This window comes from Coturnix japonica, chromosome 13 (genome assembly GCF_054131305.1).
Source record: "Coturnix japonica strain WE chromosome 13, WE-NBRP24, whole genome shotgun sequence".
NCBI classification, from domain to species: Eukaryota; Metazoa; Chordata; class Aves; order Galliformes; family Phasianidae; genus Coturnix; species Coturnix japonica.
The window spans coordinates 19703485-19721775 of NC_140675.1; the positions used below are offsets into that span (position 1 = coordinate 19703485).

Below are 18291 nucleotides of genomic sequence, written 5' to 3' on the forward strand. Positions count from 1 at the left end.
CAGCATCCCCTTATCTGTGCCCCCTTGTCTGAACGGATGTGAGAGGCTCACAGCAGCTCAAAGAAGGATTACAGAAATGATGCAAGAGCTGGTAAACGTGGCTAATGGTGGGTCTTAATGGCTTAAGATCTCCACATGTTCTGCTTGCTGAAAGGAAGGTTGCAAAGCAACACCTCTCATACATGAGCAGTCAAGGCTCAGCAAGGACCTTTGGGTGTTTTCAGTTTCAGCCTGGCAGCAAAGCATTAATGAAGGCAACCTCTTGAGATTGCAGGCTTTAGGTGTGAGAAAGCTCTTCCTGCCCTCCAATGCTGGAGGGAGCCAGCCCTATGGGCTTGGTAATAAGTCACAGAGTGAGGGCACTGCTGTCACATAGCGGGGTGGGAAACGGTCAGCAGCTGCTGACCCATCTCATGTTTTCCTTTCCAGGAGAGAGTTCTCAGAGCTGCTGGAGAAGTTTGGCTCCCAGAGCAACACCGGCTCCGCACGGAGCTCACCAGTCCTACATGGTGGCAGTGAGTACCAGCACCAGCAGCTCCATGGCTGCCTTCAACCCTCTGTCAATAGAGTTTTCTTTGTCTCAGTGCTATTTTGAGTGTATTTTGGTCTGATTTGGTTTGGGTGAAGGCTTGGAGGAGGTGATGTCTGAGGATATCAAAGCAGGAGGGTGGTACTGAAGATTTTCTGTTCCCTGAACTGATTGTAACCTTCCTCTTTAGGTCGGTACCTGGAAAGCACATCCTCAGGCTCCTCCTCACGCTCCCAGAGCCCGCTGCTGCTGAGCCCAGCCAGCTCCCACGGCCCCTTTGTCGGCAGCCCAGCGCATGCACCCCACACACAGTAAGTACAGCCAGGCCCCAGTGTGCCACGGGGTAGTGATGTATGTACAGTAAAAAGTGAGAAGCTCCAGACCACTTGCTGGTCAGAAAGATGCCACCATATATCTAATACTGTTTTGGGTAGAAAAACTACACTAACATGACTATAGTGTTCAAAGGATGGCTTGTTCATCTTTATGTCTTCTGTACTATTGAATCAGCGTGATAGTTTACTGTTATAACACCAATTCCAGAGTGTCCCCTAGCTGTCCTTGTCACAGCAGTAGCTCTCCTCTTCTTGGCAAGTCTGTACCCCAACAGCTGAAAAGCTTCCCCAGCAAAATGGTCAACACATTTGGGTTCTGGTTAACCACACAACCACTCATCTTCCTCCCCTCTGAAACATGGGGAGAAGTTGTGGCATCCCACCAACCGTGAGGACGGTGCCCATCACCTCTCCAAACCCCACTGAGCACCTCTGTGAGGCCACTGCTGCCATCACAAGGTGCCTGAAGAGCACATTTCCCATTGCCCTGCTCCTGGCACGCTGACATGGCACAGCGAGACAGTGAGCCATGGCCACCTACAGACACCTTGTCCTTTGGCCTTGGGAGCGTTTCCTGGAGTGTGTGTTTTCATGTGGTCATCCGGCCCTTTCATATTTCGCAGGGTCAGAGGTTTGGGCAGGCTGAGCTTGTTTTTGGCCGAGTCTCCTCACTAGGGTGTGTGGGGTTGTCCTTCGAGAGACGCACAATGCAAAGGGTGTCAGCGGTGCTGGAATTGGGACCGCTGGTCCCCAGGGCCCACAGCTCCTTTTCCTTTGACACTGTAAACAAGTCAAGTTGCTGCTGCTGTGGAGAATCAGGCCTCTCTGCAGAACCAGTAAATCCTCTTGCTAAATATCAACCCTTTATTAGGGATTTGCAGAGCACAAATATTTGGCACCAGAGGTTTAAGCTGCTTGCACAGAGTTGAGAGACCCTTTCAGAGGAGAGGCCAGCTCATCTCCTTGGCAGCTGGTTTGGATAAAGCAGGCATCTTCCCTCCTCAGTTAACCCCCTGCATTTCTTAGGGCAATGATTTTTCATAAGGTTAAGGAGGCACACAGTGAGATTCACTTTGACTCCTGCTATGGATGCTTAGTAGTTAGCCAGCCAATCTGTCTGGTGATTTAGGTTGGATTTTGAATGATAACCTCATTAATTCTTTGTGTGCTTTGGGCACAAGGGTGCAAAATCTATACTGGCTAAAAGTTTAGTTTCTTCTGTCTTTTAAAGCACATTTCTTTATATGAAAACAGGTATTCCCCACGTTCAGGATTAGGCAAGGCAATTATCTTCATAATGATAAACAACATCTGCTGTGAAACTGGTGTCTTCACCTCCTGCCTCCCACGTGGGGTGGATGGATGCCCCATCCCTGGATGCATTCAAGGCCAGGCTGGAAGTGGCTCAGGGCAACCTGGTCTGATTGGTGACCCTGCCCATGGAGGGGGGGGTTGAAACTGAATGATCATTATGATCCTTTTCAACCCAGGCCCTGCTATGGCTTTGATAAAGAGATGCAGAGGCAGAAAAGACCCTATGCTTGAAGAGAACCAGGCCAAATTCATCCAGAGACGTGGTGAAATAAACCAAGGTCACCTTGAGTCACCTGCTAACCTCTCTCCCTTGCAGCTGCTCCATTGAATCAGGAATCCAGAGTATTTCTATAGCAAAGTCCTCTGGCCTAGGGCTGATGGTCAGCGGTGGAGCCAACAGGCCTGATGGACCCATGGTTTACGTCCAAGAACTTACACCAGATGGTGACTGCTACAAGGTAAGTCAGTGTAGAAACCCTCAGTGCCTTTGAATAGCTATTTCGAGAACTCTAGCTGTTCTGAAGCAAAGGGATGAATAATGCATTACATAGACTAATGGAGATTGTACTGCAGGAGAAGGTGCTGGGCAGAGGGACATTCTTTCCCAGTGCTTTTTCTCTTTGTTTAGGATGGTCGGCTCCGACCCGGTGACCAACTCATTGCTATCAACAGAGATTCTTTGGTGGGCAGCACACTGGAAGAGGCCAGAAAAATTATTGCAAAAGCCAAATTCAGGTAGGCGTGCAGTACATCTCCTGTCATCAACACAGTGTAACAGTCCTGGGGAGAAACCCTTAATGTCCTGCCAACCTTTGGCTTCAGGAAGCAGAAGGCTGTTTGTGTTTGAATGGCACTTCAAAGTGCCCATGACCCAAAGAAATGTTGACAGCCCAGACCCCCACAGAGTATAACACAGAGCTTCCCAATGCTCTGTCCTTGTGAATATCCCATATCGCTGCCCAGAAGGGTTCTGGTTTAGAACTTAAGCCCAAACAAGCAACCTGGCTGGTGGAGATCCCCTGCGCTGGTGTGGATTCCATTGGCCTCAGTGAGATTGCCCTGTAGAAAGAACCACGGGCACAAAAGTTTCACAAATTTCAGCTGTGCTTTATTCATTCTTAAAATAGTCTCTATTTGTTGCTCTTTCAGACATGAGGGAAACACAGAAGTGGCCTTTATTCCTGGAAGGGGACGGTTACATCCCGGACTGTCACCTCATAACAACATCCCATCGCCACCACCACCAAAGGCTGTGGGAAATGGGCTGAGCTCCTGCAGACTGAAGGTCCACGTGAGGTCCCCAGAGGTAGGCTGAAAATTCAGGTCTGAGACCACAGTCCTGTGATCTTCCTTTGATCAACAAAACCCCTTTTTTAGGGACCTTATAGCGCTCTTTCTGGACTGGGAACAGTCTGTAGCATTGACGCATACGTCTCTGTTTTGCAACTGGGTATTTTAAAGCTGAAATATTGTGTCTTCTGTCTTGGGTTTGGGGCAAATGACAGGAGCTTTGTCTCCAGAGCTTCCATCCAGACCTGTTTCAGGAGTGTCAGGTTTAAAAAAACAGCAGTGCCTGGATAGCAACCTGCATCTCATTCCCAAGCCACCGTAGGGCTGGAAGGGATTACGAGAGTCAGTTTGATCTAGTTTCCTACCTAAGGCAGGAACAGCTCTTTGTTCTTAAAGACTTCTGATGAGGACAAACCTGTAGCATTCCTAAGCAGCCCATGACTGCTCCTTGCCAGCTTAATGATAAGACAGGCTCACGCTTCCTTGCTCTACGCTGTGTTTGCTGAGGTGAGGGCTGGAGCTGTGCACAGTGATACAGGATTTAACCATGCATCCGCCACGATAATTTAGGCCTGTGGCTGGGCTGTGTGCAGTTAGCATTCCTTTCCTGGATTGTTGCAATGCCTGTTGTATCGCCCGCCCTTTTCCACCTCAAATACCATAAGAAAAGGCTGGATGATGTTTCCTTTTGTATGAGCATCATTCCCAAAGGTTTTCCTTTCCAGACCCTGTGGAGACACAGACTCACAAGGATGCCAAGCGCACGTTGCCTTTGGCTGTGCCAGGCTGCAGACATGCTTATGAAAGTTGGCCTTAGCCTATATATACACATAAATATACCTTTATCATCCAGCTTGTGTAATTCTATGTATGTGAAAACAAACTTCTGGCTGGAATTACATTTCTCCTTCCCTCGCTTTGTTGCTAGAAGATGGAACCCCTAATGATGGCTCAGCTCAGCTGGGCTGTGGCTCCTTTCCCTTCATCTTCAGGCTTCAGCCCATGAGCTGATAGTCGAGAAAGGGTGGGCACACAGCTCTGCTTCCTGTCACACTCATTCTGAGTTATGTTTGGGGTGACCATGGTCATAATGAGGAACTCAGCGGTGTTCTGAGCACAGGGGCTTAAGGAGAACCCCTATGGAGAAAGCTCAAGAAGCCAAACTCATCCTCAGCTCTTAATTTCAGCTAGAGCAAAGATGAATTCACATTTTCCATGTGCAGTTGCTTTGGGATGGCTCAGGGACAGCTGGGTTGCTCCCTCTGAGCTCCTCTGCTCTGTATTTACACCTCTAGATTGTGCTCAGTGATTCTCTATACCTTCTTTGTCTTCTTTTTCTAGAGCAGACATGAAAACCATTTTCCTGTGCCTTCTTTGTCACCAGATATCTGCCCACCAGAGCTCACTGTCTCAGGTAATAGCCCTGCTCCTCGTTAGATCTGTGTTGGCCACAAGCACAGCTGTGGCTCCTCAGTGCTGGGGACAATGAGATCCACTTCCAGCAGCATTTATATTACTGTAGTGTAATTTGATGTTGTGATAACGACACTGACCCCAGTAGTAGAGAGGGAAGGTGGTACACCCAATAGGTCGTTGTTATGCTTGTGTTGATTTGTCCATAATAGCAAAAGTTTTTACTAAGAGGTTTGGAGGAGTGCTGTCTCCTACTGGCAATAGGAAACAGTGCTTGTCCCATGGGATTGTTTGCAGCAGCACCTTCGCCCAGGTGCAAAGATCCTTGCAGGCAGCATTGCCTTCTGATGGGAAGGAACAAAGAGTTCACCTCAGGTGTTCGAATCAAAGTTGCTTCTAGATGAGACTGTCAGATTTCTCACTAAGTCCAGGCTTTATTTTTGCTTGCTTTTTCATGCTGTTTCCTCCCCATGCTCTGAGCCCACTGTGAGCTGGTAATCAGGTGGGACAGCCCCAGGGGACTGGTGGTGGGGGGTTGAGCTCAGATCCCCATGTAGCTTCACCTTTCCATAAAGGAATCACAGGGAGCCTAATTTACACCCATGATCTGGGGCCTGGGAAGGTTACTTTCAGCAAGATCCCATATATCCTTGTGGTACAGAGGTTGCTTCTACCTGGAAAGGTGGGCTTTTACCATGGCAGTGAGTCCACAGCAGGCACAGCCTTGGTTTCAGGGAGGCTTTTATGTGGCCACAGCCAGCAGTCATTGCTCCTGGCGATGGGGAGCAAACCACCCCCAGGCCATGGAGGCAATCCAGCAAAATAGTGATGACCTCATGGCTTCCTGCCTTAGCTGGGGGATTTTATTGCACACGTTTGCTTTGTGCTGAGTGCTGAGAAAGGTTTTGTGTTGGTGTTGTCACCCCTGAAAGCAGACAAGTGGCTTTGAAAGAGCAGTAAGCCATGCTCAGAGCCCAGGTCAGGGCTGCCTGGAGGTAGGAGCCCAGCAGACAGCCTGGATATCCGCATGTCCAGTGCTGACAGCAGAGCCTTGCTGAGCTAATCCTGATTAGCCATGCTCAGAGGTAACATCTCTGCCCTTGAACTTGGGGAGTGAAGTGCCAGTGGCCAATCCAGCAGCCCCATGTGTTACCTCTTCCTGCTTTCCAGCTGCTGCCATTAGCAGAGCAGATGAATCTCAGGATTAGGATGAGGCTTGTGCCTGTCGGGCACCACTGAAAGGCTGGGCCAGAGATGGGAGCCCAGTCTGTAAAGCAGATCTCAGGCAGGAAAAAAGAACTGGCCCTTGGGAGAATCCTGTGCTGCTGGCACAATGAGGGACTGCCATGCTGTAGGGTGAGCAGAGCCACCCTGAGCTTCTCCCAGGGGATGTTGTCACTTACGGACATGGTTTAATTGTGGGGTTTCTCCCAGGGATGAAGGAGCACAAATGCCATAGCAGTGTTATCTATGCCCTGCACCATCAATGAGCTTTGGGGACAGCACCTGCAGGGAGCAGCCAGCTGTCAGCAGAGGGTTTTCCCCTTATTGAGATAGCATCAACCTGCACACTGCTGCCCTTTCTCCTCTTACAGGGATGTTTCGGCATCCAACTTCCACCCCATCAGCCTGCCTGGGAAAGGAGCCCAAGGCCTTTTGCAGGCCTGGGACCAGATTTAACAAATCCTGCTCTTTAGTTGTGTTCTGCTGCATCCACATTCTACTTTATGTAACCTGAACATTGCTTCACAGGCACTTCTTTCCTCTATCCAAGCCCTCTTCCATTAACATTTCCCCCTGGTGTTTCAGCACCCTGCTCAGCCCCCAGCCTGAGAGCAGCCACGGGCTCCAAACCCAAAGTAGCACTGGATCCTCACATTCGCCTCAAGGATGGCAAGCTGGAGCTGGTGAGTGCATGGTCCCAAAGTGGCATCTCCTCCCCACCCTCCTGGGGTGCTCTGTGCAGAACATCCAGGATGTAGATGTGCCACCAGTCCCTCCCTGTGCTGAATACTGACGGTGGGTGGGTGGTCTGCACACAGCCTGGGAATCTGGCCCTGAGCTGAGAGTAGACACAGCAAAACCTGGTGTTCAGCTGGGAACTGGTAGAGAACTTTCCATTGTGCACTGATATTGCATTTGGTTATGGGGGAGTTGCACCAGGTGTTAGCATTGAGGTCACTGTGTCACTTCCCAATTGCAAAACTGAATAGGAATGGTCGGAAGGAATCAGCCTGGATGTTTGCACAGAATAAAGCTGCTGTGCCTGATCAGTGCTCTAACCAGCACACCCCATTCTGTACCAAGCAGGGGCTGCTGCTGCTTTAGTCCCCTTTACTCTCACTTGTAGCCACCCAGGGCTACAGCTCAGGAGTGTGGTTCCATGGTGGCATTGCACTGCTCACCTGCTACAGTTAATTTATCCAATCGTTGCTGAAGATTCTGGAAAAGCCCTTCATCTCGACTCTTCAGTTGAGTTTGCTGGAGGTTGTGTCCAGCTTTAGGAGATCTAAAAAGGAGAGCAGGGTGTGGTGAGCATCCCAGCTGTGTGCTAAGAGCCACTGGAAGAAACTTAGCTCCTCCTGGCCACCCCCCAGCACTGCCTTCCCTCGGCTGTGCAGTCTGTCGTGGGGGTCGTGCTCCCCCCTCTGGTTTTGGGGTGTACGTCACTCCTCCCCACTCCGGGCGCTGCTGTTTTTAGGGGCAGTGCGGGGCTCCGGCGGACATCTGCTGCCACCGCCCGGCAGCGCGGGGCTCGGCTCCCTTCTTCTCTTATAACCCCTATCCTATCCTCTGCCCTCCATCCCCTGCCCTATCCGCTGTTCTCTCTCCCATCCCATCCTCTATCCAATCCTTTATCCTCTATTCTGTCCTATCTTATCCTTTATCCTACCCTCTACCCCCTATCTTCTCTCCCAACCAATCCCATTTTATCCCATTCCATACTCTATCCTATCCTTTAACCTCAGTCCTCTCTTCTATCCTTTATCCCTTCCTATTCTCTATCCTCTCTTCTCCCCCGTCTCCTTTTCTTTTATCCCATCCTCTCTCCTACTTCCTGTTCTCCAAGATAGGGATTTAGGATTGTCTCTACCTTGGCTATAAACCAGCCTCTCTGCAGTGTGAGGAGCTTGGGCTCTTGGCATTCCCTTCCAGAACCCATCACTGGGAGGGGTGGCTGCTGTATCTCCTATAGGGTGACACGGTGGGGACGCTCATGTGGAATGTGGGACCCTTGAGTAGGAGGCACAGGTGCAGTTTCAACTTCAATCCCAGCTCATTCCCAGCTTCTCTGTTGAGCCGGAATTTGTCTTTTAAAGTCTTTTAGTCGTTGCCTCTGGCACCAAAGTGGTTTTTGCACAGGTTTAGCCACCTCTGTGCAGTGCCCAGGGGTTGGGTTGATAAATATCTGCAGGAGCATCCTCATAATGAGAGCAATAGGTGCAGTGAAGAGGGAAAGTATTTGAATGTCTCTCCATTGCCTCAGGAAATACACTGTGAATAGTTTTTCTCCTCTCAATCCCAAGCACGGTTCAGGCTGCAAGAGAAAGAGCTCCAAGCATTTAATAAAGCTCCTGCCCATTTAATAGCTGCAGATCTGTTTGCCATCTGCATAACATGTTCTTGGAGAGCTGTGAACATATCTCCTGGAACAAGCATTGCTGTACAGCTGTAGGAAAGGAGAGACTGGAAATCCAGCCCAACCCTGCTCCTGCAACAGCTGATGCCTGGAGCTGCTTCCAAGAGTAACCCAGCTCTGTTCTCTCAGCACCTCCTTCAAAGCATTCCTTATATTTAGTATTTTTCTATTAAGTGCTTGTTGTTCCTGCGGCAGGTTCTGCAGTACCTCGGCCTGGAGGTGACCGAGGAGAAGAAGAGGCAGCTGCGGCAGAGCCTGACCACGGACTCACAGGGGACAGTGGCCTATGGAGGTGAGCAGGCAGCTCCCCGTGGGCTTTGAGCATCTGTGCAGCCTTAGTGATGGCTGAGAGAAGAGAGAGATGGCTGCTGGAAGGCAGCGGGCTGGGCAGAAACATTCAATTGAGCCCAGATGTAGACTGAAAGTAGTTATAATAAGCAGCAGATACCAAGAGTGCCTCCTCCCCACTGCACCTGAATGCAGACCAAATCTTGATGTTCACCCCCATCAATTCAATGTTGCTCCAAAGTGCTGAAGCCATCGGTTTGGACTGCATTGCTTAGGTCAGAAGGAGCACCAGCAGGCAGGCTGGGGCAGGGAAATGCTGTCTTGGTTCAAATGTTTATAACTGAAATCCACAGTGTTCTAATGCATGGTTCTTAATTAGAATTACATATATATTTAGAGTATGTATCTTTATAAGTGTCTCTAATCCCACTCTTGGCAGCCAAGGGGTTTCCCCAAGCTCTTTCATTTCTCTCCTGCCTTTTCCCCTCAGACCTCCTCCAAGCACTCAGGGATGTGATGCAGGATGAGCTGGATGAGGCTGGCCTGGACTCCAGCTCTGTGCTCTTCACACAGCATGAGGTGGCCAGCCTGCTGGATACATCAGCATTCCATTCCCCGGTCAGTGCATGTCCTTCAGCCCTGCTCCCGAGGAGCTGATACTGTGGGGCTGTGCAGGGGTGGGTGTGGAAGATTTAGGTTGGCCTTCCAGTACTTGAAGGGAGCATATAATCAAGAGGGGGAATGGCTGTTTACATGGGGGGGCAGTGATAGGACAAGGGTGAATGGTTTGAATCTGAGACAGGAGGTTGAGGTTGGATCTTAAGAGGAAGTTTTTCCCCCAGAGGGTGGTGATGCACTGAACAGGTTGCCCAAGGAGGCTGTGGATGCCCCATCCCTGCAGGCATTCAAGGCCAGGCTGGATGTGGCTCTGGGCAGCCTGGGCTGCTGGTTGGTGACCCTGCACACAGCAGGGGGTTGGAACTGGGTGAGGATTGTGGTTCTTTTCAACCCAGGCCATCCTATGTATATGATGGTACAAAACCTAAGGTACTTCTCTAAGCACTACAGAAAGCTGATCTCAGATAGATGAAGATATCCATGAAAGAGCAGTCTGCCTTAATGAGGGATCAGAGACTCAAATTCTGGAGTGGAGGGGAAGCGTCCCGTTGAATTACTTAGTGCGCCTTTTCATTTTCTTCCTACAAATGCCATCTCTTTTCCCAAATGAGTTTGATTCACAGCTATTCTGGGGATGGAAAGCAATACACCTGCAACACAACTCACTGGTTTTGGTGCAGTGGTGCCTAACACTGCTTGTCCTCTACCCTCTGCATGCAGACCCTTGACTCAATGAGCTGCAACGGCAGCGAGGAGATGGAGCAGCTCCAGATGGAGATGACTGATCTGCGGCAAGAAGTCCGAAGGCTGAAGGTGGGACCTCTCCTCCATGTAGACCCCAGAGTGGGTCCTCAACTCCCTCTCCCCCCTCACTAAAAGACCAGGATCCCTTTTAGGGGATGTCCTATCACTTGCTGCTTCTAATCTGGTGACGATATTTCCTTTAGTCTCTCCTGAAAGAGATGGAGAGCAATAAGAAGTCAATGGAAGATGAGCTCCAGAGGCTGAACCAGGTGGGTGAAGAGCTGCCTCATTGGATGTGGCACAAACTGTTGATCATTTTTTCTTCTTCTTTCTTTTTAACAGAAGCTCAGGTTCTCCCTGACCCAGAAAGGGGATGCAGTGCATTCACATTGCTTCTCACTGCTTCCAGAAAGCCTTGGGCTTCCTCTCGGAGAACCGGACGCTGCACAGCAAGCTGCAGATGGCTGAGGTGGTGCAGAGACAGGCACACAGCGCAGAGCAGGACTATGAGGAAGTGATCCACTTGCTGGAAGCTGAAATTGCAGAACTGAAGATGCAGCTGGCAGGGAAAAAAGCGAAACACGTCGCTGAGATAGAGGTAATGCAACTCCTGAGCCTGGGAGTACAGATACACACAGAGACAGGGCTGAACAGCGCTCCTGATCCTTCTCAGGAGCTTCCATCTTCTCCCTATACAGAAGAAAGTCATGGTAGTGTATACATCACTTGCTGTATTCTACAAGGCCAGCACTGCCTTTGGGTGTGCACTATATTCTGTGCAGCTCACACCATTCGTTCCAAGAGGACTGAGGTTTCTGTTTATAGCAAATGCTGTGAGCTGGTCAAAGCCAGGGCTGGAGGGTCCTCATCACCTTCCTCTCTTGGGCAGGAGGACATCCTGGAGCTGAAGAGGCAGCTGTCCCTGGCTGATGGTCAGCTACGGAAATCTGAAGTCTCACGGAAGCGCCTGGAGATCTGCAATAGGAAACTGCTCCTGTTTGTGCAGGTGATGTGCTGAGCTGCATTACTGCGGCCTCTTTCCTTAGGAGGGATTTTGCTATTCCAGCTCATTTCCTGGTCCATAGTCCATCTCCTGGTGGAGAGAAAGGAAGTGAATGGTTTTAAACTGAGACAGGGGAGGCTGAGGTTGGATCTTAGGAGGAAGTTTTTCACCCAGAGGGTGGTGATGCACTGGAACAGGTTGCCCAAGGAGGCTGTGGATGCCCCATCCCTGCAGGCATTCAAGGCCAGGCTCAGTGGAAGCTCATCCCTCAGTACTATCTGAGCATTCACTAATCACAGGGGGAAATTATATGTGTGGGTATCATTCAGAAAGCAGGGATGGTTTGGTAGCCATGATCACAGCCTTGCTGAAATGTAGCCTGCCAAACCACTCTTTGAAAGAGTATTTTTATGCTGTGTTCAGTATACTTTATTTGCTGGCATTCAAACGCATCATTTAGAAGTGTCTGTGTATTTGCATGGGCTGTGAACGTTGCCTGTGCTGCAAAAGGCCTTGAGATATTTGCTTCAAGGGCAATGAATAAGGAGAAGCTGATTACTGTCATGTTAAATCTGATCAGCAGCAGAAGCCCATGGGGTTTGTTCTCAGGAATTATTCGTTCCTACAAGTCTGAAACCTTTTTGTTTTGTTTTGCTTTTCTTTTATGGCAGAATGTTCACAAGGTCCTGAGCACACCCGGTCACCTACCGGATGAGAAAAGGTAGGAGATGGCTCCTGGGAACTGCAGACCAGGAACATTTCATATTTCTGACCTTTCCGAGGGGAAGGTGATTCACACAGAACCTACCTATGCTGTCACTTTGGGAAGGAAACCATTGGGAAATGATGCTCTGGGGGCTGCAGTTCTGTTGGTGCTTTGGGAGCAGCTTGCCTCTGTTTTGGGGGAGAAATGACTAGGTGAAGCACTCCTGTGGTTAAGCTGCTCCTGTTAGCACAATCCCTTAGCAAGCTGTTTGAATGAAGCAGAGTTGTGACTCACCTGCTTTTCCTAATATAAATCACTCTTTTGGGTTTAGGGACATGTACTTCTCTATCAGCAGCTATGGAAACTGATAGAGTGAGTGGAAGCAAAGAGCAAACGTGACTCTTAGCTTCAGGAACGGTTGCAGAAAGGAAGGTCAGGGCTCCTCTAACCCTTGGAGGAAACGTATCAGAATTCTATTATGGGAACTCTGGTCATGTTTTGCTTTCGTTTGTTTTAAATTGATTCACCTGTAGAAAGGTCAGGGCCATGTTGGTAATGGCAGCCCCTTAAAGAAAGCTGATCTGTAAGAGGGATGTTAAGGGGAAGCAATTCTTTAAGATGGCGAGGTTTCCAAGATGGTTATTCCTATGGTAATAAAGGATAAAAGACTTTGAGGGATCCTTAAAATATATATATATAGAAATTTGAACAAAGTAATAGTGTATCTTAAATCTCTACCTGTAACAACACGAGCATATCTGAAAGAGACTCCTGTAATGCTGAGGGTTGGAGGGGCAATGCCCCCTGAATGCAGTCATGCAGAGTTAAGTATCCTTCAGAAGAAGCTGGCCAGGACTTTCAGTGCTTGTTCCATGATAGAAGTATTGATGGCACTTTCCGTATTTGTAAGAGTCAACAGTGAAACAGAAGAGGATAAAACAGACGCAGTCTCAGATACATCTCTTCCATCTTCAGATCTTGTTGACCTTTTGCTATCAGAAGCTAAAGAGCTGCTTGCACCAATGTTCTCCAACAAGGACGGTAAGCACTAAGCTGACTGGAGAAACCCAGATCCAAGCAAGTCACAAGGATGCTAATTGTTAGCATTAATTACACTTTCCACCAACCTCCATCCTCTTCTCCTGTACCAGCTAAGTCTCCCATGGACATTCCCAATTCTTTCATGCTAATTGAGATGTAATTGCCCTCTGTGTATGACTTGTAGCTGGATCTGACAATCAGACTTGTGATCTAAAGAGTCAAAAAGAGTGTGGCTTGTGCCCCGGACCACAGGAAAGGTGCTTGTCCTTCAAAGAAACTGGGAGTAAGGAGGATGGCTTCATGGACTCATAGTAACGCTATGAAAGGAACAATGCTTCTTGAGATCAGCAGTCAGATCTCCTGTTCTAGGGAGGACCAACACACTAGACCAGATCTGCAATGCTTTTAGCCAACTGCATCCTAAACACCTCCAAAAAGGAGATCCACAGCCTCCCTAAATAACATCTTCCCGAGCTGCATTGTGCTCCATGCAGATAAAGATTTTCCTAACGTCTAGTCTGAGCTCCCCAAGGTGCAACCTCTGGCTGTTGCCCCCAGTTGTGTTGTCTGCCACTGCCAGCAAGAGTTTGGCTTCAACATCTTTTGTAATTACCCTTGAAGTGAGTGCTGTGGGATTGCCTTTCAGCCTCCTCTTTGCCAAGCTAAATAAGTTCAGCTCCCTCCGCCCTCCTCAAGCTCCTCTTGCAGGTTCTGAGCCCCAGGGCTGCCTTTGCTGAATTTTATCTCAGCAGCTTTGAACTGGGAACCAAAAACTTCTTTCACCATCCTGGCATGAGTGCAGCAATACTGAGTAGAGGGGAAGAGAAATCTCCCTGTTTCCTTGGCATGCAGGTCTGGCAGCCCAGGTTCCCTTCCACTCTCATGGCTGCAAAAGGGAGAAAATCAGTCACCAAGCATCTGAATTAATTTTCCAGCCTGAGGTTCTCAGCTGTGACCCACAGATGCTTCTTAGCAGCAGTTATTTGACCTTACTTGTCTCTTTCCATGCAAAAGAAGAGCTTATAATCCCGTTGTCGTGATCAGGTGAGGGTACAGCCCCAAACGTGTGCCCACTCCTTACTCTTCAATGCCATTCACCAACTGGGCACACTGGCACAGCCTTTCCTGCACTGCCTCTTCTCAGAGCACAGGATGCAAGGAAAATAGCAGTAGCCTTTGAGAAGCGCTCCTCATAGATGAGCATGTTAACATTTCCAGAGTGCCTGCTTCATTTATGTGTGTGTTATGGTGGTGTAGCAGTGGTGCTTGTATTGGACATCCTCTCTAACCCTTTACTTGTTCTTGGTTTTATGCTTGCAGCTTCTCCATGTGACAGGGACCAGTGCCTGCCTGCTGAGGGGTTCCCAAATTACAAGGAGTAGGTGTCAAAACCCAGTCTTGCTCTTTACCTTCTACATCATAACTCCTACTTCTTTCCTTGATGACTTTGAACCAGATCGTCTGATAGAGAGCTCCATGGCCTCATATTTTCTCCAGTCAGTAGCAAGTCATAGAATCAAATACCCATCTGTGTTGGAAAAGACCTCTGAGATCATCACAAAGTCCAGCCCATCCCACCATGCCCATTAATTGTGTCCCTCAGTGCCACATCCCCACAGTTCTTGAACACCTCAAGGGGGAGATTGTGACCCCACCACCCCCCTGGGCAGCCAATGCTTCACTGCTGCTTCAGGGAGCAGTTTTGTCCTAACATCCCACCTGAATCTCTCCTCTCACAACGTAGGGCCACCACCTCCCATCCTAAACTCTTCATCTTATCTTTTGCATCCTTTTCCCATGTTACAAAAACCACTCTTTCATTTCAGCCATCTCCACCAGAAGACCACATGGCCACCTCCTCCAAGCCAGAGCAAGGGTGACCAGCCGCAGCCACCGAGCCCAACCAAGGAGCTGCCCACAAAGCCAACATAAATCTCCCATAAGTGGCTCATGTTCAGGACTGCGACCGCTCGTAATGCAGCTGCTGTGCTGGGAGATGGCAAGGACGCACAGCAGGAGCTTCAGCTTCCAGGCAGCCCAGAGAGAGAAATAAGCTTTCTAACGTGAGACTGATTCCTTCTGATTGCTACCCAAGACTTTATCAGCAACCTCCCCCTGCGCGTCTACCTCTGAGCTATCATACAAGGCTACCTGCTCTTGGTTTTGCAGCTTTATAGGAAAACTATTCTCAAGAGGTTACACAAGCCTGGATTTCACTGGCAGCCTTTTAGAGCTTGGATCCTGGGTAGTAAGAGGAGCACGGACTTACTCAAGGGACTCAGATTCCTTTTGGTATTTCATACGAAAAACCAAAGCACATTTAGTGGCTGTCATCAATGCAGCTTAATCCGTAGCGTGCTAGCTGTCTTGGGATAGGAACTTCTCTTTTTATTCTTTTTGTATAGCTTATCTCAGCTGCAATGCTTGAAACAGAAGCAGCATCCCAGCAAGCTGCTGGGGGTGTCTGCGTGCAACTGGTGCCCACGTGTTGCTGAGCACTGAGTGCTCCCTGCAGAACCCAGACATCACAAACGCACCTCAATAACAGCCTGCAGAATCACCTGGGAGCTACATCCGTGTGATGCAAGCTTGTACGTGGTTAGCAGTGGATGTGGGAGAGGTCTGAGGTGAATACTGGCAAATAAAATGAACGTGCTGCTCAGCAGGTGCTGGCTTTCTGAGCTGGGTTATGCTTGCAGTCACTGTGCACAGTGTCTCTGGGGTGAATATCTTGCTCTGCTACATTTTTAACTCCATTTCTAACTATTCTGACAGCTCACAGCAAGATACATACAGGAGTAGCAGGAGAATGGGATGCAATCTAGCTGTTACACCAAGTTACAGTTACTTTAGCTTTCCTTTGTGTGGGTTCAGGGCATCCTTTATAGCTTTACAATACAGGCCTAGGAAAAATCATGGTGATAACTGATATCTACTGTATCAAAGATAAAACTGCACTGCTAAAACAAGGAACTTTGTGCTGGAGCTTCTCGGATTAATAACCAGTGTGAAATTCCAATTGAATTTACTTTCATAGCTTGTGACTTTTTTTGAATACAACTCTCAGAATGCAAATTAAAAGACTTCTTTTAAAAGGAAACGTTGTTCTTTGGATCACACACGAGGATCCTCCTTGGAAGAAGATGCTTTTAAACAGTATTCATCTTTTTGGAGTCTGCTGTAGTTTACAGCTTGCTCCCCAGTGCTCCCTGTTTCAGGAGCAGTTACCGGTGCTACCTGTGGGTTCAGCCCTAGGGCTTGGTTCCCATCTCATGTTATATAGGCAGGGGGAATGCTATAAGACGGTTAAGATGTGCACAGAGCCAAACCCAGTCTCACCAGTTTGGTCTGTGCTGTGTCTGGGAAAGCACCTCCTGTCCCCATGGAGTTTGTGTGGCAGATACCATCAGAAGTGTTGGGCTGCAGGCTCTGTTTGAGGGCAATGTCTCCATCCATTGCTCTCCACACCTGCCAGAGCACAGTGCCAATATGGTATTGGGAAGGAGCAGGTCTGCAGCTGTGCTGTGCCATCACGTACGCCCAACATCACCTGAGACTTAATAGGAAAAGCATCTTATGGGATGTATAAAAGGTCACAATGAAACAAAAGAGGAGAAAACAGACGCAGCCTCAGGTGTGTTTCTTCCACCTTCAGGTCTTGCTGACCTGATTATTTTGGCCTGAAGATTCTTGTGGCAGTCAATGGGGGTTTTGCTACCAACACTAATAATGATGGGATTGTCTCAAAGTGTGGGTACAGAACTGAGTGCTGGAGCAGAACAGAGCAGCAGGAACAGTCCCATCCCAGCAGGGATTGTTTTTGTGCTTAGGGAGTGCACTCAATGCTCCCTCCATAGCCAAGTGATGCATATTTTAATGTCCAAAAAAGAAGATTGCATATAAAGTATTCACTGTGGGTCACAGCCTGGTAGGGGTAAACCTGCCCAAGCCCAACCACAATGAAGCTGACACTCATGTATGGCAAAGGTTGGAAACAGTGAGATTTTGGTGCAGGGCTGTTGTACTTTGTGCATCCTGAGCTGTGTGACTACAGAAGAGCAGGGAAGTCATAAACCTTTCACAAAGCCCACGCGATCCTGTGTCCCCAGCTTATTGGCAACCTCTTAGGAAAAGAAACCACGCAGGTTCCTATCAGGCTCCTGGTGTCAAACTTTGTATGCTTTCCAAATCAGCCACATTCCTTGTTTTCCATTATTTCCTTTGAACTCATCATGTTCCATGTGCCATTGCTTCAAGCACAGAAAACTTTCCGTTCTCCTATTAGTGGCATTGTTACTAACTGCTGCCTTTCCAGAGATGTGCTGGGGGATGATGTGACTGGAGATGCACTCCTGGAGGTGATACTGATTGCAGTGACCCAGAGTAACAAACCTGTGTCATCCTTGCTCCTGGGTAAGCAGGGTCAGGCAGAGCTCAGTGCATCACAGGGCAACATCTCCTTATGAGAGGCAAGAAGGGGAATGTGTGAAGGGACAAAGCAGACACAGGACATGCCATTTGAACAGGATCTGTTTCATTTACACAAGGCCTCTCCTGGTACTCTTAGACAGCTGGATTCTGTCCTCATTTGTGGTATCATAGCTTGTTTGTAAGGTGCTGGGGATCTGCTGCTGTCGCAACATGCCATGCCTGTGTAAGAGAGCCCCACACTGAGCAAGGAGAGGAAGAGTTCTTTGGCTAAAAATGGGTCCTGCAGGTCATACCGAGCTGTTAAAATGTGAATCAATGAGAGTTTCATGAGCCACGGCAGGAGATGAAAGCAGTCCATGTAGATGGACATAACAGTGTTTGAGACACTCACAAAGATGTAACTGAGGAGTACCAGCAGGGTCAGCTGTTGGCCCAGCAGCTTTGGGGGGTCAAATATCTCTGTCCTGATGGCTTTCTTTTGTGTTCTTCCTACACAGAGCAGAAGTTCAGTTCCAACCTGTGGGCTGGGATCTCTTGTTCCCTAACGAAACAAACCAAAACTAGGTACGAGTGCCTAATTTAACAGCTGCAGGATGGGGAGGTTGGGCAGGCAGCCACCTCAGCATTATCTTGAAAGGTGAGTGTAGCAGAGGGCCATTAGTACACCATTTATCTGCAGTCTGATGGGTAAGGTAACTGAATCTGCTGTAAGATGTGCCGGACTGGAGCTCATTAGATCTCCTCTTTCATCTCCGTCAGTGATCTCTGCCACCTCACTGCACGACCTTGGCAGTGTGTCCCATCTCACTTTTGCACCAGAAAAAGAGACTTGCAGCAGCAGCTGATGTGAGCAGCACAGGGCAGGCAAAGCACGAGGGACCCACAGGAGCTCCAGTGTTTTTTGCTTCCTGCTCCTTCTAAGGAAACGTAACATTAACA

At 48.8% G+C, this 18291-nt stretch overlaps 1 protein-coding gene across 3 annotated transcripts in view; it reads left to right on the forward strand.

Moving 5' to 3' along the window:
• The window catches only part of LOC107320997 (syntaxin-binding protein 4-like), a 32420-nt gene extending 16399 nt beyond the window's left edge, over positions 1–16021 (forward strand). For 2 of the 3 annotated variants that reach the window (XM_015877454.3, XM_085514825.1), the window contains exons 6-22: positions 430–515; positions 720–840; positions 2495–2636; positions 2807–2913; positions 3328–3484; positions 4810–4882; positions 6691–6788; positions 8717–8813; positions 9300–9427; positions 10148–10240; positions 10375–10440; positions 10581–10769; positions 11061–11177; positions 11846–11895; positions 12791–12921; positions 14242–14299; positions 14748–16021. In XM_015877454.3, coding sequence (XP_015732940.2) covers positions 430–515; positions 720–840; positions 2495–2636; positions 2807–2913; positions 3328–3484; positions 4810–4882; positions 6691–6788; positions 8717–8813; positions 9300–9427; positions 10148–10240; positions 10375–10440; positions 10581–10769; positions 11061–11177; positions 11846–11895; positions 12791–12921; positions 14242–14299; positions 14748–14853 — 1819 coding nt within the window. In that variant the 3' untranslated portion in view covers positions 14854–16021. Of the gene's footprint in view, positions 1–429; positions 516–719; positions 841–2494; positions 2637–2806; positions 2914–3327; positions 3485–4809; positions 4883–6690; positions 6789–8716; positions 8814–9299; positions 9428–10147; positions 10241–10374; positions 10441–10580; positions 10770–11060; positions 11178–11845; positions 11896–12790; positions 12922–14241; positions 14300–14747 lie in introns of those variants that run through there. The other variant, XR_014934109.1, reaches the window with a different exon arrangement.
• The last annotated feature ends 2270 nt before the right edge of the window (positions 16022–18291 follow it).